General features: G+C 36.7%; 1 protein-coding gene across 2 annotated transcripts in view; it reads left to right on the top strand.

Moving 5' to 3' along the window:
* LOC114646888 (ubiquitin thioesterase Zranb1) overlaps positions 1-18159 on the top strand; it is a 170630-nt gene that overhangs the window by 122024 nt on the left and 30447 nt on the right. For both annotated transcript variants that reach the window (XM_028795270.2, XM_028795269.2), the window contains 2 exons: positions 15128-15326; positions 17834-17954. In XM_028795270.2, the coding sequence (XP_028651103.1) occupies positions 15128-15326; positions 17834-17954 (320 nt within the window). The remainder of the gene's footprint in view (positions 1-15127; positions 15327-17833; positions 17955-18159) is intronic.

An 18159-nucleotide genomic window follows, 5' to 3' on the forward strand; every position in this document is an offset into this window, starting at 1 on the left:
AGCACAAAGTCCATTTCTGCTCAGCGTGAGTTCAGCTGCCCCCCTTCACAAAGCGAGTGCAGACACATTGACGTCTGATCGCTGCGTGCAGTGTGCAGTGTTGGTCTGAGGTGTTTAAGAATGTAGAAAGTGTTTAAGAGCATAGGAAGTGTTTATAAGAGTGTGGGAAAGGTTAACAAGAGAGTGAGAAAGGTTTATAAGAGTGTGGGAAGGGTTTATAAAGCCTTAAAATATGTATAAATAATAAAATAAATATAGGTCGCTACTTCGCGGATTTCACCTATCGCGGGGGGGCTCTGGAACGTAACCCCCGCGATAGGTGAGAGATTACTGTATATATATATATATATATATATATATATATATATATATATATACTAGCAAAATACCCGCGCTTCGCAGCAGAGAAGTAGTGTGTTAAAGAGGTTATGAAAAAAAAAAGGAAACATTTTAAAAATAACGTAACATGATTGTCAATGAAAGCCCGTTTCACTCAGTAAGTCTTATGTGTGTGTTTATGTATGTGTGTGTATATATATGTACATGTGTATATGTAGATATGTATATATATGTATATGTATATAAATGTTTATGTGTGTGTGTATATTATATATATTATATATATATATATATATATATATATAAAAGACAGCAACAGTTATAACAATGTCAACACAATTACATTGACAATCATGTTACGTTATTTTTAAAATGTTTCCTTTTTTTTTCATAACCTCTTTAACACACTACTTCTCCGCTGCAAAGCGCGGGTATTTTGCTATATATATATATATACGAGCTGTATATACCCGACGTTGCCCGGGGCAGAAGTAACCTAATCGGTCAAACACTTACATATATACCAAAGTAAACCTAATCGGTCAAACAGTTACATATATAAAAAAAGCGAACCTAATCGGATAAACAGCTTCATATATACAGAAGCGAACCTAATCGGACAAACAGCTACTCTATATACATAAGCAAACCTAATTGGTCAAACAGTTACATAAATACAAAAGCAAACCTAATCGATGAAACAGCTTCATATATACAGAAGCGAACCTAATTGGTCAAACAGTTATGCATGTGCAGAATAATTTTACAAAGATTATGCGTGTTAACAATCATTAAAAAGAAAAGATTGAGGAACTCTTCTTCTATATGTGATGAAGCTGGATGAAGCTGACTTGACGAAGACGTAGGTGGCATAGATTGGTTTTTCTAAAACAGAAGAAAAAAATGAGTATCTATTATTATTTTAAATTAGAATGAAAATGAGAACCTGGATTAGAGATAGATTATCCGTATTAAAATATGTGCATGAATAAACTTTTGCTAACTCTCTAGCAAAAGTTTATTCATACAAATTGGCATGGGATGGCTTTGTGAAAAAGTAAAAATTACATAAAAATAAATTGAGAATGCGTACTTCGATTTGACTGAGATTATCTGTAATGATGAAAAAAAAGTTTAGTATGTTTTTTTTTTCCATACGGGAAGGATGTCAAACCTTACATAGGCACCCTTCAGCCCGTACTGAAGGGTACTGTCAGATTCTTACTGACTAAAAAACACCCTTTTTATTCCACAGCTACCCCAAAAACCACTATTAGGCATTACTTTGGGGTGGCAGTAGTTTAGTTATGAAACAGCTGGGTCCTGAAAAAAATCTGTCTTATTAGTGGCTTCATCACATATAGAAGAACAGTTCCTCAATCTTTTCTTTTTAATGATTGTTAACACGCATAATGTTTGTAAAATCATTCTGCACATGCATAACTGTTTGACCAATTAGGTTCGCTTCTGTATATATGAAGCTGTTTGACCGATTAGGTTTACTTTCGTATATATGTAAGTGTTTGACCGATTAAGTTACTTCTGCCCCGGGCAACGCCGGGTATATACAGCTCGTATTATATATATATGTGTGTGTATATATATATATTGTGTATATATATATATATATATATATATATATATATATATATATATATATATATATACGCATATAATATATATATATGTGTATATATATATATGTGTGTATATATATATATATATATATATATATATATATATATATATAAATGTAATGAATTATTATTTATTATTATTATATAATGTGTATATATATATATATATATATATATATATATATAGATATACACATATATTATATATATATATGTATATATATATATGACAGCAACACTAACAATGACAACACAATTACATTGACAATCATGTTACGTTATTTTTAAAATGTTTCCTTTACTTTTTCATAACCTCTTTAACACACTACTTCTCCGCTGCGAAGCGCGGGTATTTTGCTAGTATCTATATATATATATCTATATTTATATATATATATATATATATCTATATATATCTATATATATCTATATACCCTAAGTTCTTGTCAATAAGCCGCGGCTTATCTAAGGAAAAAAGTTGTGAAAATGAAAAAATAGAATATCGGCTTATACATAAGTCCGGCTTATACATCCATCGCGGGGGTTGCGTTCCAGAACCACCCGCGAAATAAGAATATCCGCGAAGTAGAAACCATATGTTTATATGGTTATTTTTATATTGTCATGCTTGGGTCACAGATTTGCGCAGAAACACAGGAGGTTGTAGAGAGACAGGAACGTTATTCAAACACTGCAAACAAACATTTGTCTCTTTTTCAAAAGTTTAAACTGTGCTCCATGACAAGACAGAGATGACAGTTCCGTCTCACAATTAAAAGAATGCAAACATATCTTCCTCTTCAAAGCAGTGAAGCAAACAAATCAATATGTCTGTTTGGCTTTTAAGTATGCGAAGCACCGCGGCACAAAGCTGTTGAAGGCGGCAGCTCACACCCCCTCCGTCAGGAGCAGACAAAGAGAGGGAGAGGGAGAGTTTGTTTTTCAGTCAAAAATCAATACGTGCCCTTCGAGCTTTTAGTATGCGAAGCACTGTGCAGCATGTCTTTTCAGGAATCAGCTTTACAAAAGATAGCAACGTGAAGATAATCTTTCAGCATTTTTAGACGAGCGTCCGTATCGTCTAGGTGTGCAAACAGCCCCCCTGCTCAATCCCCATACGTCAGGATCACAGATAGTCACCGCAAGAGAGAGAGAACAGTAAGCCGGGTAGCTTCTCAGCCATCTGCCAAAAGCGTCCCTTGTATGAAATCAACTGGGCAAACCAACTGAGGAAGCATGTACCAGAAATTAAAAGACCCATTGTCCGCAGAAATCCGCGATATATATTTAAATATGCTTACATATAAAATCACAATTTAAATGACCGCTACGCGCTCGTGTTGACTCGGCGACGCCCAGAGCAGAAAGAACGCGCTCCGGCCGCTCCAACCGCGCCATGCGGGGAGTGAGAGAGACGGCAATATCTCACACTCTCTCCCCCTTAAAGAAATTAAATGGGCGCGAGTGCAATATCTCACACTCTCTCCCCCCTTAAAGAAATTAAATGGGCGCGAGTGAGACCACTGACCTCCCTCCCTTCTATTAGTTATAGGTTATAGTACGTTCGGCTTATCCATGAGTCCGGCTTATCTATGATACGATTTTATTTTAAAAATTCGTATGATTTTTGGTCTCCGGCTAATACATGAGTCCGGCTTATAGACAAGAACTTAGGGCATATATATCTATATATATATCTATATATATATATATATATATCTATATATATATATATATATATATATATCTATATCTCTATACAGTGGAACCTCGGTTCACGACCATAACTCATTCCAAAACTTTGGTCGTAAACCGATTTGGTCATGAACCGAAGCAATTTCCCCCAATACAATTAAATACAATTAATCCGTTCCAGACCATACGAACTGTATGTAAATATATTTTGTTTTACGTTTTTAAGCACAAATATACTTAATTAAACCATAGCATGCACAGTGTAATAGTAAATTAAATGTAAAAACATTGAATAACACTGAGAAAAGCCAGTGCATTCTTTAACTGCCTTCCTACCTTATGCGTCCAGCCCCCTCTCTGTTGTGCTGTCTGTGTGTGTGCGTCTGTCTCTCTCTTGTGCTGCCTGTGTGTGTGCGCATTTCTCTCTCTCGCGCTGCCTGTGTTTGTGCGTTTGTCTCTCTCTCGCGCTGCCTGTGTGTGTGCGTTTGTCTCTCTCTCGCGCTGCCTGTGTGTGTGCGCTCTGTCTCTAGCGCTGCTTGTGTGTGTCTGGCTTGTTCGTATACTGAGTGTGTGGTCGTGAACCGAGGCAAAAGTTTGGTGAACTTTTTGGTCGTAAAGCGATCTGTACGTGTACCGAGACGTTCGTGAACTGAGGTTCCACTGTATCTCTCTCTCTCTCTCTCTCTCTCCCTCCCTCTCTCTCTCTCTCTCTCTCTCTCTCTCTCTCTCTCTCTCTGTATGTATATATATATATATATATATATATATATATATATAGACACACACAGTACTGTGCAAAAGTTTTAGGCAAAATGTAAACAAAATGCTTTCAAAAATGGAAGTGTTAATCATTTATTTTCATCAATCAACAAAATGCAGTGAATGAACAAAAGAGAAATCTAAATCAAATCAACATTTGGTATGACCACCCTTTGCCTTCAGAACAGCATCAATTCTTCTAGGTACACTTGCACACAGTTTTTGAAGGAACTCAGCTGGTAGGTTGTTCTTGGATAACTAACCACAGATCTTCTGTGGATGTAGGCTTCCTCACATCCTTATGTCTCTTCATGTAATCCCAGACACACTCGATGATGTTGAGATCAGGGCTCTGTGGGGGCCATACCATCACTTCCAGGACTTTTTGTTCTTCTTTACGCTGAAGATAGTTCTTAATGACTTTGGCTGTATGTTTGGGGTCGTTGTCCTGCTTTAGAATAAATTTGGGGCCAATCATACGCCTCCCTGATGGTATTGTATGATGGATAAGTATCTGCCTGTATTTCTCAGCATTGAGAACACCATTAATCCTGACCAAATCTCCAACTCCATTTGCAGAAATGCAGCCCCAAACATTCAAGGAACCTCCACCATGCTTCACTGTTGCCTGCAGACACTCATTATTGTACCGCTCTCCAGCCCTTCGACGAACAAACTGCCTTCTGCTACAGCCAAATATTTCAAATTTTGACTCATCAGTCCAGAGCACCTGCTGCCATTTTTCTGCACCTCAGTTCCTATGTTTTCGTGCATACTTGAGTTGCTTGGCCTTGTTTCCACGTCGGAGGTATGGCTTTTTGGCTGCAACTCTTCTATGAAGGCCACTTCTGGCCAGACTTCTCCGGACAGTAGATGGGTGTACCTGGGTCCCACTGGTTTCTGCCAGTTCTGAGCTGATGGCACTGCTGGACATCTTCCGACCACTGCGTCTACGATCCTCAACGTTGCCTGTTTCTTTGTGCTTCTTCAGAAGAGCTTGAGCAGCACATCTTGAAACCCTAGTCTGCTTTGAAATCTTTGTCTGGGAGAGACCTTGCTGATGCAGTATAACTACCTTGCGTCTTGTTGCTGTGCTCAGTCTTGCCATAACATGAAACTGTCTTCCACAACCTCACCTTGGTAGCAGAGTTTGCCTGTTCCTCACCCAGTTGTAAGCCTCCTACACAGCTGTTTCTGTTTCAGTTAATGACTGTGTTTCAACCTACGTGTGACGTTGATGATCATTAGCACCTGTTTGATATAATTGGTTGATCATACACCTGACTGACTATAATCCTACAAAATCCCTGACTTTGTGCAAGTGTACCTATAAGAACTGATGCTGGTTTGAAGGCAAAAAGTATTAACACCAAATATTGATATTATTGAAATAGATAAATAAAACGCAAATTAGTCACTGGAAGCAAGCCATGATTGAGTAGAATGAAGAGCTTTTTTTTTTTTTTTTTTTTTGGGAAGACATTTATTCAAACCCACTGTATGCTGAGGCTTTCCCAATTTGAGGTCTTGATGCTAATGGAGAGTTAAGATTTTTAGAAGTTTTTAGCTTTGGATAATGAACTTTAAATCACCTTTGTACCATTACCAAATACACTTTAATACAGAGTTCTACTACAATCTCTTTTACACCAACACCACCAAGGATTTTATATAGCATGTTGAACAGTAAACAGCTCAAGTTATCCAGTAATAGTATCTCCTGGTAAAATGAAAATTCAAGTATTGTATACTGAAAAGTAAGTAAATTTTCTTGAGCAAAGCCAGGTAACACAGCTAGTATTTTTATATTTCATCTTTTAATCATCCAGTAGCTGCTCCTGATTATAAAATAGATCCCCACTACAAGTAATTGAAACAGCAGCAAAGTCGCATCAGTGGTCTTTGTGAGGCTGTGCAACACCCAACTCATTCGATGTCAGTTAAACGGTCTTCATACCTGTAAAACAATGCAGGCGAGGTAAACAGAAAGTCATTTACCTAGAAGCGTATGAAAGAGGAAGACATCACTTTAAATATGTCTCTGCATTCAATAAAAATATATTCATTATATTTTTTATGATGATACTAATTCCTTTATACACGTCACCTAAAGCAATGAGGAAATATATTTTTTTTTCTTGTCAGCTGTATTACATTGTGACACTGGTTATAAAAAAATAAATGAAATAAAGAAAATGTGGCAGCGTAAAACCTAACTAGAAAGGATCCATATTACTAACCGAGAATGCTAAACCGGATGATGGACGCAGGCACATCCGGCCATGGGCCGTAGCTGCAAAAAGACGTACTGCGCCGGCGCAACAAACAGTCCGCGAGAGTCGGCTGAGGACCCGAGAAAGGCGGACAAAAGAGGGCGAGAGAGGCGGATGAGGGTCCGCGAGAGACGCAGGCGCAAAAAGAGTCCGACAAGAGCACAGAAAACAGGAGTGAGCACATACAGAAAGGAGTCACAAAAATGAGGCTCAACAAGCACCAAAATAAGGAAAAAAAACATTAAAGAGCACTCAAACGAGGGGAAAGCACGAAACACATTGCACACGAAACTAAACACACCAAAAAAAAAAGAACAGACGAGCGCACAATAGCAAGGCACGACCATACCCCCGCCACCCTACAGGCACGGGACGGGACACACACCAAGATGGGGATTCAACAAGCCCATGGAAGACCAAAAAAAAGAACACAAAACCACCCCACAGACCCTACAAGCAAGGGACGGGACACACACAAAGAGGGGGAGAGAGGCGGATGAGGGGCCGCGAGAGACGCAGGCGCAAAAAGAGTCCGACAAGAGCACAGAAAACAGGAGTGAGCACATACAGAAAGGAGTCACAAAAATGAGGCTCAACAAGCACCAAAATAAGGAAAAGGCACATAAAAGAGTACTCAAACGAGGGGAAAGAGTACTCAAACGAGGGGAAAGCACGAAACACATTGCACACGAAACTAAACACACCAAAAAAAAAAGAACAGACGAGCGCACAATAGCAAGGCACGACCATACCCCCCCCCCCCCCCCCTCCCTACAGGCACGGGACGGGACGGGACACACACCAAGAGGGGGATTCAACAAGCCCATGGAAGACCAAAAAAAAGAACACAAAACCACCCCACAGACCCTACAAGCAAGGGACGGGACACACACAAAGAGGGGGATTCAACAAGACACAGGAACACAAAAAGAAACAAAACGCTCACGCAACAACGATCCCCCCCCACACATCCATAAGAAAAAATGTCTCGACTCCAAAAACGCAAAGCTCAACTAAAGCTTCTAACTAACGATGTACCTAAAAGTAAAAACTTTATGAACTGCATTAGATCCTACAATAGTTCATTTGCTTTTGCATATACCGGAGTAAATATCAGGCCACCAAAAGGCAATGGACCATACTGCTTTCGCATATGTGCACAAATACTGCATCGCATTGGAACAGTGCACCCTGAAACAAATCAACAACGCAAATATGCACAAATCTACATCCTAGATCCACATTACGCAATCTATCAATCAAAGTGTTGCATCGCAACAGGCACGGATTCAAAACGAAACACCTCCCGTCTCAGACATACGTTAATGGCAGCGAAGGCTACAACGGGCTTCTCATACAGCACAGGCAAATCGATTACAGCTCCAAAACAACACGTCCCAAATACTACACATGCAACAACGCGCCTCTCAAACGGCACAAGGAAAACATACACCAGGAAAATTCATTCGGATTAATGAATGTCATTTGCAATCATTGTCATTCAGTTCACTTCCCTGAAGAAACAACTGGCAATACAAGTTATACATTTACACGTTGTTGTCAAAAGGGTCAAATTAGACTGCCTTCTTTACATTCATATACTGAATATCTACAGAAGCTTATAACTGACGATGTACCTGAAAGTTAAATCTTTATCAACTGCATTAGATCCTACAAATCGGTATCCACTATGAACATTAACGGTGGCACTGCACGTGACATCCGTCTTGAAAAAATGTTGTTTATTGATGAATGTTCAATGACATGAAGTCACTTACTCAACACCATTCATAAACTTCTACAAACGTTTATGAATAATAATATTCGATTTGGAGGAAAGGTACTTTTATGAGGAGGAGATTTTAGACAGTGATTAGCTATTCTTCCAGATGCCATGCACTCAGCTATTGTTCAGTGCACCTTAAAATACGCAGACAATTGGCATTACTTTCAAAAGATACAGTTAGTAAAAAAGATACGATGTCCAGAACCAGATCATAACAATTGCTTATTACAACTGAGAGATGGTACACTCACCCATACAGATGAACTTCAGCCACATATTATTACAATTCCTCAAGCCTTTATCTGCGACGACTTAGTTACAGAGACATTTGGAACAGCAATCTCATTAGACCAAATGCCCCTTTTAACACAACGCACTATATTATGTCCAAAAAATATTAATGTGGAAAACATAAATACCCAAGTCATTCCATTACTTCCTGGAGAGACACAACTCTTTCTAAGCTCTGACAAACTTGACTCTGATCACAACAATAACCATCTTAAATGACCTTACAAGTTCTGAGCTGGAATTACCTTTTACACTTAAACGGCGTGTACAAAGAAATTTTCAAATAAACCTTTACACTGTGCCACACACTTTATTGTTTGATTTCTATTTGCATCATCTACACCGTCACACTATTCTATATCTCATTCATACATCACGCTCTTTGTCATTCCCAACACCAGGGGTTGGCGAGCGTAGCCCACCCCACAGACCCTACAAGCAACGGACGGGACACACACAAAGAGGGGGATTCAAACAAGACACAGGAACACAAAAAGAAAGAAGATGCTCGCGCAACAACAATCCTCATCCCCCCCCCAACCACACACACACATCCATAAGAAGTGACACCCAAAGCCACATATTCTAAAGTGAACGTCAACACCTTCACACTAGACAGCATAGGTGTCAGCATTGGTGGATCTCCTTACAATAAAGCACTATTAACCGTTCAACTGCAGAAAAGGAAACATATTAACAGTGACTGCGATCCTCCGGAGTGGCAGCAAATCTGTTAATAAATGGTCGTACATGTCACTCAATATTCAAAATACCGGTCCCAATCACAGAGACATCAGTATCCACTATGAACATTCACAGTAGCAATGCCCGAGACATCCGTCTTGCAAAACTGATAATTATTGATGAATGTACAATGGCATCCAGTCACTTACTCAACACCATTGATAAACTTCTACAAACGTTGATGAATAATAATATTCCCTTTGGAGGAAAAGTTCTTTTATTAGGAGGAGATTTTAGACAATGCTTAGCTATTGTTCCACATGCCATGCGCTCAGCTATTGTTCAGTCCACCTTAAAATACGCAGACAATTGGCATTGCTTTAAAACAATACAGTTGGTACAAAACATGCGATGTCCAGATCCAGAATATAACAGTTGGCTAATACAACTGGGAAATGGTACACTCACAAATACAGATGGACTTCACCCAGATATTATTTCCATTCCACAATCCTTTATCTCAGACGACTTAGTAAAAGAGATATTTGGAACAGCAATCACATTAGACCAAATACCCCTGTTAACACAACGCACTATATTATGTCCAAAAAATATTAATGTTAATCACATTAATAACCAAGTCATTTCATTACTTCCTGGAGAGACACAGATCTTTCTAAGCTCAGACAAAGTTGACTCTGATGACGACAATGAATATATAAATTTCCCCTTAGAATATTTGAACACTATTAACCCTGCCGGATTACCACAACACGACCTTGCCCTTAAAAACGGAACAATAATCATGCTATTAAGAAACCTTAACACAAAACAGGGTTTATGCAATGGCACACGGTTAGTCGTCAACACCATGACACGCAATGTTATTCAAGCGACAGTTCTTACAGGATCACATGCTAACAATACTGTTCTCATTCCTAGAATTGACCTTACAAGTTCTGAGCTAGAATTACCTTTTACATTGAAACGCCGACAGTTCCCCATTAAACCTGCATTTGCCATGACCATCAACAAATCACAAGGACAAACCATGGACAAGGTTGGCATCTACCTCTCTGAACCCGTTTTTGGACATGGACAACTTTATGTTGCCTTCTCACGTGTTCGCCGTTCATCTGACGTTAAAGTTAAAATTATAAATAATCCATTCCAAGGAAGACTCATTCAAGGACAAGACACCATCTTTACTACTAATGTTGTATACAAAGAAATATTCCAATAAAACATTAATATATGACAAACACTCTATTTGTTATTTCTATGGGCATCATCCAAAGCTGCACACTATTCTATATCTAATTCATACATCTGACTCTTTCTCATGTCCCAACGCCAGGGGTTGGCGAGCGAAGCGAGCAGGGGGCGGAGCCCCCTAGTAAACACTAAATGGAGAGAAAACACAAAATCATGTACACAAAAAGGTAACTGCACTCTGTAATGTATAGCTATGTGGTATCAAAATGTGGCATCCATCCATATGTTAGAACACTAAATGCACCTTGGCTGTAGTTCTTTAAAATGTTAAATTTGTAAAGCTGCTAAAATAATTAAGTGAAAATCAGAAATATGGCAGATATTTTCCACTATCATTAATAAGAAACAAAACCAACTTTTACTTGATGAATGAATGAATGGATGGATGAATGCTTAACAGTTATAGCATAAGACTGTAGCCATTCAGGGATCTTCGGTTCAAGAGTGAACCAGAACAAGATCAGCAGGCAAATAATACTTTTTAGGGTGCTGGAGAAGTGTTTAAAAGTATCTTTGTAGTGCAACTGTAGATCCAGAAACAGAACATTGCAGGAGGGCAGATCTTCCTTAATATGTATTATGCATTGGTGTGTTTAATAAATGGAAGGCTGTCTGTTTTACAATTGATGATGCAATCTACCATTTAATATTGAGAAAAGCCTGATTGTGAAAATAATGTTATGTGTAAATAATGAAAAAAACTTGTGTCCACTTTCTGAGTAGTTGGTAACAGTTCCAGGGTGTGCCTAACTGTACAGGTGGGCATTTTCAGGCAAGTAGCAATTTTTTTGTATCCATGCATCCTAATTTATCAAGGTTGATACACTTTTCTCTCATTTGAATGGTGTTTTCTCATATATTTTCCTTGTTGACCTCATATTTATATGTCAGTCAAACAAAGTTATGGAGATTACTACTTGAAAGTTTCAACACACTGTGATCAGCTGAAAGTATGATGTAGATGGGGAAAAAATGATTCAGTTACACTTTGAAAAAAGTGGGAGAAATCTAACCTTATTTTTTGAGAAAAAAAATAAGCCCTCAATACGACTATTGGAACCCCTCGAAATTCTTTTGAGCAGTTTGAAGTATTTCACCCAAAGGTGTTTTTGTTTTTCTTTCCTCCCACCCCTTTTTACTTATCTTTACCAAGTGGACCATCACTGTCACACCAAACAGTTGCTCAACATACCTTCATGATTGACCAGTAAATTATAGCTGAGGTAGGGGCATCAAGTAGATTTCAGAACAAAATATACTTAGTAGTGCTCCCCTGTACAAATGATGAAACTGTAAAATTTGGTGAGGATAGGTTAAATGGAGTGGATCTGCAACCTGACAAACACTAGCTGGGGTACCTGTTGGTGACTGGGTGGGGGCAATCACTAAATTTTTAAAGGAACCTGAGCTTGCAGTCTTGCCCAATTCAAGTGGGGAACCAGTGCAGAATTCAGGGGTGATGGGTTCAACAGTATGGATTTACTATCTTGACAAACACACACACACATTTGATATTAAATTTTTGATAGAAGTTGTAATTTACAACTTATTTAAACAATTCATTAAGGTGGATATTTACAATTAATATAAGTTAGTATATATATTTTAAAGTGAAGTACTTTTTCTATCATAATTCTTAACTTCTAAGTGCATGTTGTTCATATTATCTGCATTAAACATGCAAGGAAATGAGACTGGTATAATGGGAGGAAATGCAAAGGTAGTAGTCAAGTTAATGCTTACATCTGAATTACAAAATGTTATGCTCTGTTTTGAACTGCTGTGTAAAGTGTGATTCTATATTTTACTTGTCACATGAAAAATCTGTTAATGATTATTTTATAGAAAGTGGGAGGATAAAATTGCATTGTCATTCTTTAAGAAATGGCTGGATTTTACATAACACAGTAGACTTAAGTCATTTGTGAATAGGTGTCCTGATGCTTGTCCTCTCTAGAGTGTTCTTCATTAACTTGTACATTTTCAGAAAAATGTACATTTAGTACACTGTATTAATCCCCAAGGGAAATTTGTCATGTAATGTCATGCAAAAAAAAAAAAAAAACTAATAAAATTGTTTTACAGTTGCAAAGAGAGAGCTAGGGTTCTCTACTACCATTTTATAATAGAAATAGCTTTTTTCATCTGTTTATATGGCCAATATTTTATTTAAATGTGTTTTTATTTTAAATTGAATCTCATGGTAAATAAGTAGTCCACTTCAAAATGTATTTGTTGTTATTATTATTATTATTATTAGAATTATTTTAAATATAGTCTGATTAAAATCTTAAATTGTTTCCAAAACCCCTCACATGGATCTCTGAGGAGTCTGCTCAAATGAGAATGTTTTATTGAATTGAATTGAAGTGGGTGGGGTGAGAGGTGAAAACCCACCTGTAACCTTCTAATCATCAATCAGGATCCTGCCCAGTAGCAGCTCGTTCTTTGGCTACCATGGTGCATTTTGTCATATCAAGTTGAATAATCAGGGAAGAAAAATGAGTGAAAATATTATCAGTTGAAAAGTATGCATATTTGTATATCTGAGGTTTTTCAACATGCAGATGGTCAATTCAATGATGCAGTTTCACATCCTGCCATTAAAAAACCCAGAAATAAGGAATTGTTGCTTACAACCAATGTATGGAGTGGAGACCATCCTTCAATTAAAAAGCTCAAACTCATTTGAAGGGGCTTTGAGGCTGTTCATCAGAGAATTTTCTGGAAGTAGTTTATTTAACGGTATTTTTGCCAAAATCCATGTGTTTGAGATGATGTGAACATATGACTGGATATCTGACATAGGGATTATGCAGCACAAGCAAGTTACATTTTTTTTTAATAAATATGGATGTTTTGACTCTGTTTGCTGTTTGTTCAGTGTTAGTCCCCAAACAAGCTTATTGTGTCAGGAACTTTGTTATTAGTCTATAAAACTCTAAAGTTTGAAAATGTTTCTTGTCCATTACTTCAAATAGTACAGGAGAAGCAACATATCCAGTAATTAGCATTTTTTGGTACAGTATTCCTTTAAGGATAGGCATTTTCAGCGTTGTCTGCAGATCAAGCTAACCTTTAATATATTCATATCATATACTGTGAAATAGATTTGATTTTTATACTTTTACTGTGGATGCTTCCTGGAAAATCTGAAGACAAGATATTTATTATTTAGTTTGTGTCTTGAAGAAGAACTCTTGTTTCAACAATGTAGTAATGAATAAATTCCCAGACGACAACCATAAGAAACCACATTCATGCGTAATGTTTTTTACCCGGCAAAGGATGATGCAGAATCTCAAATAGTCAATTATACAGGTTAAACATACCTTTTAAAAGCTTTGTGTGTTTTTCAACACCAATATGGTAATAGAGTTAGTGGTTGGTTCATCTGTTTAAATTTTTACATTATATATTTTCTTTAATTTTAGTCATACCTCAGGGAATGAATGTTCTCTTTTGAACATTCTAGATGTTTACTTCCAGGTGTGTGTGCTGCAGTGGTGTTGACTAAGTCCAAAGAATTGCCTAAGTAAGGGAACTTGGACCTGAAGTAGTGGAAGTATTATTTTGGAAAAACTATTGCTTCTTCTAGAGCTTATTTTTATGGTGTGATTACTATTGACTGTTGATTGTTGTCTGCTTTGCTCATTGCTGGCAAGAGCCTAGTTGATTTAATACAAATGAATGTTTCCGTGTGGACATCCACTTTAGTGCGCGCATGTGTATTATGCATTTGCTTGTATAGAGCGCACACTGCATATATACATACGTTAGCATGATGCAAGATACAATGTAAATAATGCATACCATGCCGTAGTAAGCTAGCACATAGAATGTGTTTGATACAAAGTTTCTAGATGTACTTCATTACTACAAAATTCTTGTGTAAAGAAATTTATGATAGAATTCACGGCACTTTTCATTCTGCATTAATTTATTAAAAATACCTCTTGGCTGGTAGTCTTCAAACATCAACCCTCTTCCAGTAATAAAACAGTGACCAAGGCTAGATTTAATGCTGTATTGTTCACTTTATCATCTTCAGTGGGAATGTTTTATATATTGTTGTAAGGTAAATCATTAAGTGTGCACTTAAAACTGCATTTAGAGGATGTATGGCTTATTTTATGTCTAAAAATTAAACCTTCTCATTTTAGTAATTCAGTGTTTGAAGCAGAATTTCTCTGTTTATTATGATTATTTTTATTAGATAACAGATTTAAATTTGCTATACCAAGTGATCTTTATTAGTGTGTCAGTGTGATCAATGTTTGTTTTGCAGTTTATAAAAAGTAACTAAAAATCATACTAAATTGTTTAAAAATATTTTCCAGATGTGTTGTTTTACATTTTTTGGATATTTTTTTCCCATTTAAACCTAGAACTGGAAGAGGAATCCCCAATTATAAATTGGTCTCTTGAACTGGGTACACGACTGGATAGTAGGCTCTATGCACTGTGGAATCGTACAGCGGGTGACTGCCTTCTTGACTCTGTGCTACAAGCCACATGGGGAATTTATGATAAAGACTCTGTTTTGAGGAAGGCTCTCCATGATAGTCTACATGATTGTTCACATTGGTAAGCTTAAGTATAGATGGATAAAGTACGTTGTTCAGCTTCACATAAGGGAATGTGTGGTAAACTGTTATTCATGGTTAGCAGGTACATTCCACTTTGCAATTATTGGCACACCTGGTAAGGAGAAATACAAAAGGCTGTAAAAAAATCACCTTAATTTCACACTAAAAAATAGATTAGCCCAACCTATCATTTAAATCTGAGAAAAAATAAACCCTCATCAAGAAATAATTAAGCTTAACAAAAACACATATGCCACAATTATTGACACCAACTGTAGCATTTTTACCATCTATATCTTAATTTTAAGTTGATCATATTGTGCTGAAACTTTCAAGCAGTAATCCAGCAGTTTCACTTGGAGGCCAAATTCACTTATTCATTCATCAACCTGGAAAAGATAAAGAGAACACACAATTCAAATGAGATAAAATTGCTTTGACCTTCAAGTTAGGGAATAGCTATAAAAAAAAAAAGGTACTCGCCTGAAAATGCCCACATCTACAGTTAGGGAAATAATTAAAAACTGTTCAAAGCAACCGTATAACAGTTTGTCTGGAAAAGGAACCAAGTTTATTTTGCCACCATGTTCAGTGAGCAGGACGATAAAAGAGAGTTAAAAAATCCAAAGGAGCACTGTTGGAGAAATACAGATAAAAATAAGCATGTTGGGGTCATCAAGTCTCCAAAACTGTAATAAGATGTCACATGGAAGGCATTCCAGAAAAAAGCCTTTCCTGTCATTTAACCACACACATAGTTCTCTGGAGTTTGCTAGACAAACAAAAATGCACCTTTTTGCAATAAACAATCAGTGTGTGTTTGATGTAATCAAAAACATGGCTATATGCAAAAAAGTGTTTTTCCTCCAAAGTCCCTGGGAACTCTGCAATACTCATTATGGACTCCATGAAATACCAGGAGAGTTTAAATTTAAATCTTGCTGCCTCTGCTAAGAAACTAAAACTGGTTCATCATTGGATCTTGAAGCAGGATAATAATACAAAACATATGTCCAAATAAACAGAGAAATGGTTGAAGGAATACAAAATAAAGCTTCTGTCATTACCTCCTCAGTACCCGGACCTAAATCCCATTGAAAAACTTTTGGGGTGAACTGAAGAGGAGAGTGCACAGTAAAGGACCTAGTGCCCTGGATGATCCGAAGAAATTCTGTAAGAGGAATGGTCTTGTATTCCCTACTCTATATTCGTCAACCTTACAAGATGTTGTAGGAGAGGACTTGGTACTGTTTCATTAGCAAAGGGAGATTGTATAAAGTATTAAATGCAAGGATGTCAATAATCATGGCATTTGTGTTTAAAAAATAAACTTCTTGATGCGGAATTATTTTGTCTCAGAATAAATCTACTTCAGTTAAAGGTTGGATTTCTTTCATTTTTATCCCTAAAAGATGATTTTTTTTTTTTTTTTTATAACTTTTTTTTTTTTTTTTTTACACTTGTCTTTACTGGGGTGCCAATAATTTTGGAGGGGACTGTATACACTTTTTACATTACCTGGACTTTACATTGTAAAGGTTGTCTTGTATATCTGTAGTACTAGGGTGTTGTACCGTGTTAGCCATTATGAATGTAGAGAAAAGCCAAGCAAAATGACACCTTTTATTGGCTAACTAGAAAGATTACAATATGCAAGCTTTCGAGGCAACTCAGGCCCCTTCTTGCCTGAAGAAGGGGCCTGAGTTGCCTCGAAAGCTTGCATATTGTAATCTTTCTAGTTAGCCAATAAAAGGTGTCATTTTGCTTGGCTTTTCTCTACATTGTAAAGGTTAAAACTGTTAAAAGGTATAAAGTTAGGAAATTATGACTGCTTAGTCTGATCTGTAAAGTTAAGAGACAAATTATGTGCCTGTATTTACTCTCAGGTTATTTTCATGAGTAAATAAACACTTGCTACCCAAATAACTATCTTTAATTTTTATTTTGTGGCCTAAGACTTTTGCACAGTACCCTAAATTCAGATTAGATTTTGAGCATTCAGTCAAAATAGGTTCTGCCCCTAAAACTGGTCAGAGGGAGACACTTAATACATTGAGTTTTTCATGAAGGAAATGCTTAAAAAAGTTGTTATTCAGATTAACATTAAATGCATAAACCCCATTATACTTAAAGGTTTCCCTTAGAAATTGCTGAAAGAACCTTGGCTATTTGAACTGTTTGCTACTTCCCCTCTTTTAATTTGTAATTCTGCATACACATATTAGCTTTCCAATGTTAGATTTTTAGCCATCTAGACAATGTAAATGTTAACATTAATATGCTTATTATATTCTCAAGGCAAATGCTCACCTTTCACATCTTTACAAATTAATATTATTTTAATTTACAATAAGCAAGAGCAGAACAAATTTAGAATATGAGAATTATATCTATAGAATCTTAGTAATAACAGATTTCCATATTTACTTTTTATGTATCTTAATGCAAAATGTTTATTTCTATAATTTCTGTTCTTTACATGCTAGTTTACAAAATTCATTTTAGGTTCTATACACGCTGGAAAGAGTGGGAATCTTGGTACTCGCAAAGTTTTGGCTTGCATTTCTCTCTGCGGGAAGAGCAGTGGCAGGAAGACTGGGCTTTTATACTATCTCTTGCTAGTCAGGTAAACATTTTTTTTGAGGCTTTTTTTAATACTGTAATAACTTTACGCAAGTGATAAAGATTTGTTTGAATGTATTTCTGATCTACATAAAAATAATAAATAGGTTTTATTAGACATTGTAGATTTTCTTTAGCATTCTGTGTCGATAAATATCCACAATGCATGCTTCAGAGAAGGTGTTTTTTTTTTTGTGACCTAACGACTT

The sequence above is a fragment of the Erpetoichthys calabaricus genome, chromosome 2, assembly GCF_900747795.2.
Source record: "Erpetoichthys calabaricus chromosome 2, fErpCal1.3, whole genome shotgun sequence".
Taxonomy (NCBI): domain Eukaryota; kingdom Metazoa; phylum Chordata; class Cladistia; order Polypteriformes; family Polypteridae; genus Erpetoichthys; species Erpetoichthys calabaricus.